The sequence below is a fragment of the Vespa crabro genome, chromosome 4 (assembly GCF_910589235.1).
Source record: "Vespa crabro chromosome 4, iyVesCrab1.2, whole genome shotgun sequence".
NCBI lineage: Eukaryota > Metazoa > Arthropoda > Insecta > Hymenoptera > Vespidae > Vespa > Vespa crabro.
In genome coordinates this window covers 9,579,437-9,589,436 of record NC_060958.1, presented here as the reverse complement: position 1 = coordinate 9,589,436, position 10,000 = coordinate 9,579,437, and the positions used below count along the sequence as shown (strand labels likewise).

Genomic DNA, 10,000 nt, shown 5'->3' with positions numbered 1-10,000 from the left:
ATCCTTTTTTATTTGTCCATAAGAACGATTAAAAAGGATTCAAATTACCACAATTGTGATTTCATTCTAAACACATGATTAAAGGTAATGCGTTAAGTTACTACTTAAAAAGGATATGATATCTCGTGCGATTGGAGGAAGATTGAACGAAAAGAAAGAGAGAAAAAGAAAAGAAAAGAAAAAAACAAAACAAAAAAAAAACAAAAAGAAAAAAGAAAAGAAGAAATGTTTAGGTATAGAAAATTTGTTCCTTTCTGTGATCGAAAAGAAAATATGTCGTAACCGATAAGAAGAATTCCGTGATCGGTGATACGACTGGCCGAATAAAAATTGTCTTCTTCCTCTTTCGAGAGACTTCTAGTAAAGAAATAAAAAAAGGAAAAAAAAGAGAGAGAGAGAGAGAGAGAGAGAGAGAGAGAGAAGGAAAGGTCGAGAAGCGAGTGGAAGGGAAAAGGGCGCTTTTACCATCGGTACCGTCTTGGTATTGCAAGTGGCAATAGACGGTTGAACCGGGATGCTGGCACAGGCTGGTTGGTTTCCATGGAAACCACCTCCTCGTCTCATCGCCCTCGCTCATCCTCCCTCCTCTTTCTCCTGCTCCTCCTCCTATCCTCCTTCTCTTTCTCCACTTCGGTGTGGTAGTATCGCAGGAGGAAGAGAACGCCGCAGGAAGCGTATGAGACGAAGCGAGATGGAGAGCAGCCACCGTGGCGAAACCAGTTCACCGAGAAGGAAGCAGAGAAAGAGGAATAGAGGGACGCAGTCGACGACTACGACGACGATAGTGCAGGACGAGGATGAGGATGAGGATGAGGATGAGAATGAGGAGAAAGAGGAGGACAAGGAGGGAGCAGGAGGAGAAGAAGCAGGAGGAGAAGAAGGAGGAGGAAAAGAAGAAGAAGAAGAAGGAGGAGGAGGAGGAAGACGACGACGACCAAGGTGGAAGGTTATTTGTTACGTCGGCTCTCACACGCTCACATCCACGTGCTATCATGCCTTTTCGCACGGACCTACCTATATATATGTATATATCTATCTATATACAAGGATAAGGCTATACTATACATACGTTCTTACCTTTCTTTCTTTCTTTCTTTTTTCTTTCCTCCCTCTCTCTCTCTTTCTCTGTCTCTCTTTCTCTCTTTTCCATTTCTCTTTCTATCTCTTTCAGAAAAATCCTAGCACGAAGTTAGTGAAAGAGAAAACGAGATAGCTCCAAGGGTGAAAGTCGATCTTTCTCATTGGGGCTAACCGCCACGAGAGGACGACATTGATCGACGTCCATTTACAAATTTCGTGACAATTCGAACCAGCTAGAGGAAAAGGATGAGAGAAAGGGGGCGAGGAAGGGTACAGGGAGAATGGGGTATCGGGAATGGGGAATGGGGATAGAGCGCGAAATTCAATTTCAAGTTTGAGACATATACGTATATATACATACATACATACATATATATATATATATATATATATATATATATATATATATATATATATATACACAGTTACCTTTAACATATAAAGAAGAAGACACAAGCATACAATGATCTCTCGTCCAAGTGGGAAAACAAATCCGGTTATGCGAGTCGAAAAGTTCGCGGAGTAACTCGAGTCAAGTAACGTGACGATGTTACATGGCGAACGCGACGTGTCAACTTTTAATTACTCCTTCGATTTCGATGACGATCGTACACCGATTTCTCCCCCTTTTTATACTTTTCTCTCGTCTCTTACGTTTACGCTTAATCATTGCAAATTATTTTTTTCTATTTTCTCTCTCTCTCTCTCTCTCTCTCTCTTTCTCTCGCTATTTTTCTTTTTTTTTTTTTGTCATCAAAAATTGATCTCGTTTTCATCGACGAAAAAAATTAGGATATTCAAAAGTACTTTTATAAAAAATCGAGTGAACTTTATCGGATCTATAATACATAGCCCATCGAGTTCTCCTCGTTGAATCGAGACACTAATTAACATTAATGAAAGCGAAAATTAATTCATTTTCACGATTAATCCTTCGAAGGCTTTCACATATAGAAATGAGAGAGAGAGAGAGAGAGAGAAAGAGAAGAGTAACTAAATTTATAACTCGTAATATGTTGAGCGATAGATTTTCAATTCGGACTACTGTTTTTTGTTCTTCAGATTTTATATAATAATTTTCGATGACCATCGAACAAGCGAGCGAACGAGATATATATATATATATATATATATATATATATATATATATATAAAATATCGATTTGATGTAAATAACATGCAAGAAAGAACGCGAAGTACGATTTTAAAATGGACGAGAGTGTACCTAATCGTGCGAAGCAAAAAAATATCTCATCCAGTCCCAGATTTTTATTCAATAATTGATGTAATTTTTTTCTTTTTCATTTGATTTTTCAGTTTTATTTTTAATTTTATTTTCGCGCTACCAATCCTCTCTAAAAATTTCGTCGTATTTTATGCAAATATCGTCGAAAATGTGATAAAGTATTTCTTTCTTTTTTTTTTTTTCTTTTTTCTTTTTCTTTTTCTTTTTTTTCTTTTTCTCATACGCGTTCGCGTATAAACACACACTTCGAGTAAAATATTAAGGCGTAATTCGCATTGCGGGTGGACGAAGTCGTAAGAGAATAAAAATGTAAAGAAAAGAAAAAAACAAAAACAAAAAAGAAAAAAAGACAGTGGAAAACAAGATACTGTGAAAGCGTGCATTTATACGCTCTCTCATCAGAAGGCAAAACAAAAAGAAAATAAATAATGATAAAGACGACGATAATAGTTATAATAATAATAATAATGCAATATTAATAACACTCACCAAGGGTTTTCGTGGCATCTGACGGAAGAACTTCGGTCAGCTGAAAGAAAGAAAAAAAAAAAACACTCTGGTTAGATACATATTTGCCATTGTTCACAATTTTACATTTTTATAACGTGTCCACGTTAAATCTCAAAAATACGATGCAAAATAGTTAAACGAGGTGAAGATAAATTTATATAAAATCTACATATATATATATATATATATATATATATATATATATATATTTAAAGAAAAAGGTCAAAAGAATTTGTTCAAAGAAGAAGAAAAAGAAAAAGAAAAAGAAAAAAAAAAGGAAAGATACGGAAAAGTTAAAAAAAAAAAGAAAAAAAGAAAAAGAACGAAAAAACTACGTAGGAATAATGGAAAGAGGGAGGAGACTCTATTCGTCAACGATAACGATGATCACGCTCGATCCTATTCCAATAACGATCCAATGATCGAAGGAAAGCAGAGGAAGAAGCATTAACCCAAATTTCCACTTTTACGAGGCTGATTTTACGGATTGTTTTTATTCTCCACTTTTACATTCGACGTCTTCTCTCTTTCTCTCTCTTTCGCGCGAAGAGAGTAGCAAACCTTTGTCACGGTGCCAAGTGGCACGAAAGTCGGATCCCTCTAACGTGATTCTAAACGTTTTCCACCGATCGATATTATTCCGAGCGTTGTTCGTCGAATTATCGGTGACGAGAGTGGCGCGAAAAATGAAATAAGAATAAAAATGAGAGAGATAGATAAAGAAAGAGAGAAAGAAAGGGATGACGGGGAGGGAGGGGGGGGTAGGGTAGGGTGAAGAGAGTGAGCAAGAGAGAAAATAAAAATGCGACTAGGCAGGAATATCGAAAATACCGTCTATCGAAAGAAATATTATATAAACGTAAGAACATCTTCTATCGCGCGACGACATCTTCCATTTCCACAAAAGCAAAGTATTGAAACGATGCCAAGTGGCACGAAATGCACGGCTCGCTCTCTCGAAATGTTTCTTCTTCTTCTTCTTCTACTACTACTTCTACTATTACTACTTCTACTTCTTCTTCTACTTCTTCTTCTTCTTCTACTTCTTTCACTTCTATGTCTACTTCTATACGTACGTGCATACATAAATACATACGTACATATACACATATAGACGTGATATATATATATATATATATATCGCATAGTCTCGAATGAGATTTCGCCGTTCCGCTCGAGGGGAAAGAAAAAAGCGCGCGTTACGCGAAATCTCACACCTTTATTTTATTTTATTTTCTTTTCTTTTCTTTTCTTTTATTTTATTTTATTTTATTTTCTTTCAGTTAAGTTCATTTCTTCTTTATTTCTCAATTTTTTTCTTCTTTTTTTCTTCTTCTTTTTTTTTTTTTTTTGTTCTTTTTTTAATCATATCTTTTTTTCTTTTCCTTCATCTTTCCCCATTTAACTCGAGATAATCTAACATTATGCATATTCTTCAAATATCTTGACAATCAAAAATAAGGATTTGCTCACCTTTGCTAAAACGGGATTAAACGTGAACTTCGACTCCAGCTCTTTCCTTGGTGTTTGTGCAATAGCTGTTAATGGAGTCGGTGGGATTGTCATTTCCTGTAAAAGAAAGAAGGAAAAAAAAAAACAAAAGATTAATTTTCTATATTGATAAAATAAACATATATTTCTTTTTATTTTCTTTCAATCTTAAGACGATGCTCTCGTTTGCAAAGTTTGTAAGTACATAAGAGAGATAGAAAGAGAAAGAGAGAGAGAGAGAGAGAGAGAGAGAGAGAGAGAGAACGTGATAGATATCCTCTTCGCGTGCAAAAATACTCACACTTGTGTGAATAGAAAAAAAAAAAAAAAAAAAAAAGAGAGGGAGAGAGAGAGAGAGAGACAGAGAGAGAAAAAAAAGAAAAGAAGGAATTTACCTATGTATGTACGTGTTTATAGAGCGAGATAGGAGAGAAGTCGCGAAACTTCGAACAATGCAGCTCAACGTGCATCGGCACGGCGACGCAACGAACGAAACGCATTTCCACAAATGAATCGTCGAGACCGATTCATTGACCCGACGAGACATCCGTCGACAACGGAACAAAGAACGTTGAGACAAAAGCTCTCTCTCTCGCTCTTTCTCTCTCTCTCTCTCTCTCTCTCTTTCTCTCTCTGACGACTGTCTCTGTCTCTCTTTCACTCTTGCATTGAAGTGCTTATTCTTACCGTACGGTAAAGCCCACGAGTACTTATTTAGAGGGTACTCTCTTTATCACTCACACACACTCTCTCTCTCTCTCTCTCTCTCTCTCTCTCTCTCTCTCTCTCTCTCTCTCTCTCTCTCTCTCTTTCTTTCTCTCTCACTCAGTCGGTCGGTCGGTCTTTCTCCAATTTTCTCTATTAATTTTCCGTTTCGAAAATCTTAAATGTCAACGTTATGAAGTTCCTATTCATTTACAAAAAACAGATATCTTTTATTAAAAATCCAAACAACAATAAGTGAAATAAGCTCGATTATTTATTTCCCTTTAAATTCCATTTAAACTCGCGAAAATTCGATCGATCGATTGATCGATCGGTCGTTCGATCGAATCCAAGAAGAAATCATGGCTATTTTTTTTTTGGATCGTCGAAATTAAAATTCCTCCTTTTCCCATAAACTTGGATTCTCCACGATCATTGCGAAAGAACGATAGGGAGTTTCGACTTGGTTCTATACGCTTCGTTGAAGATCATCCATCGCATATGATAATAGCTAGAGCTCGAGTAACATCTTATTTCTTATGGAAATCCAACGAATACGAAGTAAAACGCTTAACGACTATGTGTGTCTATATATATACATATATATATATATATATATATATATATATATATATTTATATATATATATATATATTTATGCATGTATGTATGTATGTGTTTACTATGTATATGTATAAACGTATGTAAGAATAAAGAGAAGCATTCATACATACACGCATACACACATAAAATATATATATATATATATATATATATATATATATATATATATATACCACAAACGTGTCATTAAATCTCTATACGTGTACCTATCTGTATTCTACATGTAAATATGTAGGTATATGTATTCGTAACACGTGTAGGTATATGTATAAATTGTATGTAAGCAACGATAGGCGTTTCAACGTTAATACGATGCAACGAACGGATAGCGGAGCGTGCGCTTTATCGGCGGGAAACGTCGTAATAAGCGCATATTAGCATGCCCCAGGATCTCTTGGAAAAGCGTGGACATGGAAGTGTAAGATCCGCGAGTACAACGTAAAATGCGGGTTTCGATTTCACGGAACGGACGAGAAGGTACCGCCTACGATTCACGGTAAATGACGAGAGAGCCATGTATATATCTACATATATATGACTTTATCTGTGTATGTATATGTGTCCGAAGTACGTACATAAATATACATATGTACATTCATGCGATCTCTCGAGCAGAAACTATAACGAATAACGTTGGAACGGTGATGCGAATGGACGTTCCGATATTTTCACAGATCCGAAAGGTTGTACGAAATTTTCTCCTTTTTCGAAGAACATTTCGCTTTTTCTCTTATGTATTTTTGCAAGTAGAAAAAGACAAATAATCATGATCCATCGAATATTATTTCATTTTTCAAATCCGATGATAATACTCCAAACGATTAACTTATTATTCACGTTTAACTAAGTATGTCGTAATGATTAAGTTGTACATTGATATAAAAAGAAAAAGAAAAAGAAAAAGAAAAAGGGAAAGAAGAAGAAGAAGAAAAGTTAGAATCTAAAAGTTCATCAACGTGTTTTAATTCCCGTAAGAAGAAGAAACAAAAAAAAAGTCAATAGATATCGGAAGACATTATTGTAATAATAGATATAACGTAATCAAAAATTACGAGGAAAAAAGAATTAGATTTTTGTATGAATGTAATCCATACGAGAATTTTCATAGGGGAAAAAAAAAAAAAAAGAAAGAAAAAAAAAAGAAAAAACGAAAAATACGATTGGTGGTATCTTTTATCGAAAGGTATGGCACACTCTTAGAAACGAATCTATGAATTTTTCAAAGCTTCAACGAATGTATATCCTCGGTCGATCTAGTTTCCGCGTGAAACGTTGGGAGAGAAACGTTGTGAGTATTACACAGAAGGAGAGACAGAGAGAGAGAGAGAGAGAGAGAAAGAGAGAGAATAAGCGAGCAAGCGATCAGAGTTGATGGTAACTCGGAGAAAGGTTGCACTTGTTCGTTGCACTTGCACGTTGCACTTGCTCTCTTTCTCCCCACTTTTTCCCCCTCTCTCTCTCTCTCTCTCTCTCTCTCTTTCTCTCTATTTCTCTTTCTCTATCTTCCTTTCAATGTTCCGCTGCGCACGAAGAACGTCGGTACGTGTATTGTCCGCCTAATGGGCCCCGACAGAAAGAGAAACATTTCCGGCGACGAGCTACCCGTAAAGTCGACAGATACTTCCGCCTCTTCTTCTCCTTCTCCTTCTTCTCTTTCCTTATTCTTTTTCACCGAAATGAATTTTCCTTCCCGAAGAAAATTCCCGTGGAATTTGAAGCGAGAAAACTCGAGAACGACCCCGACACTTTGTCCTTCACTTTTTTTAACGTTTCTCAGAACTATTCTTTTCTCTTTCTTCTTCAACCAACAACGAAAAAGGGCCATTGCTAACTTCTTTTTATCCTTTTTTCCCTCCCTCCCTCTCACCCCCTCTCTTTCTCTCTCTCTTTCTATATTTAATGCAAGAGTAAAAAAAAAAAAAAAAAGAAAAATGGTTCTTACATTAGAACATGACATTCGACCTTCTCTCTCAGTATTCTTATCGGAGTAAGACTTTTGATTTCGACGAGTGAGTCAAAATATGATGAGAAAAATGGAGAGAGAGAGAGAGAGAGAGAGAGAGAGAGAGAGAGAGGAGAGAGGAGAGAGAGTAAAAGAGTGAAAGAGGAAGCAGGCAGAGTCGTCACGAAAGAATGCGATATTCAGGAGCTGTGCGAGTGGCCGTCGGCGAGCGCAATTAGCAGTCGCATTTACGATGCCTACTGGCGCAACTCTCGTATTTTCCCACGGGCAGAGCCGTGAGAATAATTCATGGGCTTCGTCGCTGCTGCTGCTGCTGCTGCTACTGCTGCTGTTGCTACTGCTGCTGCTATTGCTACTACTACTGCTGTTAATACTACTACTATTACTACTACTACTACTGCTACTACTGTTGCTGCTGCTGTTCCTGCTACTGCTGCTGCTGCTGCTGCTGCTGCTGGCTGATGCTCCTTCTACTACCTCTATTTCGAACGGCAGAAGAGAATGAGAGAGAGAGAGAATGAAAGATAGGAGTTACGAACGCAGAACTATACCGACTACCCGGTAGCTTCTAGCATTGCCATAAATTCGCACTGAAAGTGGAAAAGCCTCGACCGGTCAGACGCACGTAGACTTCTCGAGAACCTTGCTAAGGATCCTTCTCCTTCTTTCTCTCCTCTCTCTCTCTCTCCTTTCTCTCTCTTTCTTCCTATCTATCTATCTGTGTATATTTCTCTCTCTTTCTTTCTTTATTTTACACTTTCGCAATCTTTCGTGACGATGAACCTCGGTTAGTCTTCCACGAAGAATGTAAAAGAGAGAGAGAGAAAGAGAGAGAGAGAGAGAGAGAGAGAGAGAGAGAGACAAGCTTGTAAAAAAGGACTTTACTATGTTATCGCAAGAAAGAAAATGATCGAAAATAAGCATTGCTTTAGGTATCGTACGTATTTCCTTTAAGGGGAACATGTTTTACGACGTAAGACACAGTTGTAACCGATGGTTGGTAACTTTCCTCGAGATGTTGCTTTGATTGAGGAGGGAGGGAGGGTGGGAGAGGAGGGGAACTCCGCGTTTCATTTCCAACACCCAAGTAACAACGTACTTATATTCACGTCAATATCGAACACATCGAGACGAGAGTTTGAAATGCAAAAATAATTGTGTAGAAATTATGTGGACATGAATTAAAAAAAAAAAAAAAAAAAAAAAAAAAAAAAAAAGAGAAAGATCAAAGATCTTGTAAATCATTACTCAAAATGAAAGGATCGAATTTCGATCGTAGATCAAGGAAGATTTAATTTCTTAAATTTTCTTTTTCTTTTTTTTTTCTTTTCTTTTTTTTTCTTTTTTCCTTTTCCCAAGTTTTACACGTGAATAAAATATAATATTAATCGGTTAATTAGCGTGATCCGAGACAAATCTAGGAAATATTAATTTCAAGAGACGTGATATTAGAACGTGCGTTGGCTTTTGGTATCCAAGCGACAATGTCTTCCGGAATCTCTTATGAGAATAACAAAGTCTAACGCGAACGAACGACCTTCGTCGCGAACATAAACACCGTCATTACGAGGCGTGACATAAGAAGGCATAAGATGATTAAGCGTTTACGAAGGAAATGTTGTGATCGTTAAAAACTCCACGGTCCGTCGCGGCTTAACGTGCTCGAAATCTGTAATTCTTCTTTCTCTCTCTCTCTCTCTCTCTCTCTCTCTCTCTCTCTCTGTCTGATTTTTTATTCTTTTTTTTCTTTCGCTCGTCGTACAAAGTAGACGCAAATGAACGTAATTTGGATATATTACGATCCGATCTACAATGAAAATCGAAGAATGTAGATTGATTAGAAAATCAACCAGTCGCCCTTTAAAACGCGAAGAAGAAGATACTCGATATCGACTCGATCAAGCGATCGATCGGATCGATCGATCGATCTATCTATCTATCTATCTATCTATCTATCTATCTATCGATCGTTTCATCGAACGAACGAATGAACGAACGATATCGATGTTAGATTAAAGACTCCTCGTTATATACTCAATCGTCGAACCGTAACGTCGACACGACGACGATTCGCGGCATCGAGGATAGAGATTATTCTATAGCAGGGGCATGTTCAACAGGACGCATCGGCGATCAAAGGGCTCACGTATGGTCGGTCCTATGGGACTTTTTTTCTTTCTTTTTTTTTCCTTCTTCTCTTTTTTTTTCTTTCTCCTTTTTTTTTATTGTTCTATGACGATATAACGTGCGTATGTGTCGCTCTGGAACATGGAGCGAAAAGGAATAATAATAATAAAAAAAATGAAAAAAAAAAAAAAAATTGAAAAAAAAAACATGAAAAAAAAAAGAAGGAAAAGAAAATATAAAAAATATATTGAAAA

General features: G+C 36.8%; 1 protein-coding gene across 10 annotated transcripts in view; it reads right to left on the bottom strand.

Moving 5' to 3' along the window:
- LOC124423362 (AF4/FMR2 family member lilli-like) overlaps positions 1-10,000 on the bottom strand; it is a 161,485-nt gene that overhangs the window by 32,938 nt on the left and 118,547 nt on the right. For all 10 annotated transcript variants that reach the window (XM_046960992.1, XM_046960994.1, XM_046960998.1 and 7 more), the window contains 2 exons: positions 4,310-4,405; positions 2,816-2,855 (listed from right to left, as the gene is read on the bottom strand). In XM_046960992.1, the coding sequence (XP_046816948.1) occupies positions 2,816-2,855; positions 4,310-4,405 (136 nt within the window). The remainder of the gene's footprint in view (positions 1-2,815; positions 2,856-4,309; positions 4,406-10,000) is intronic.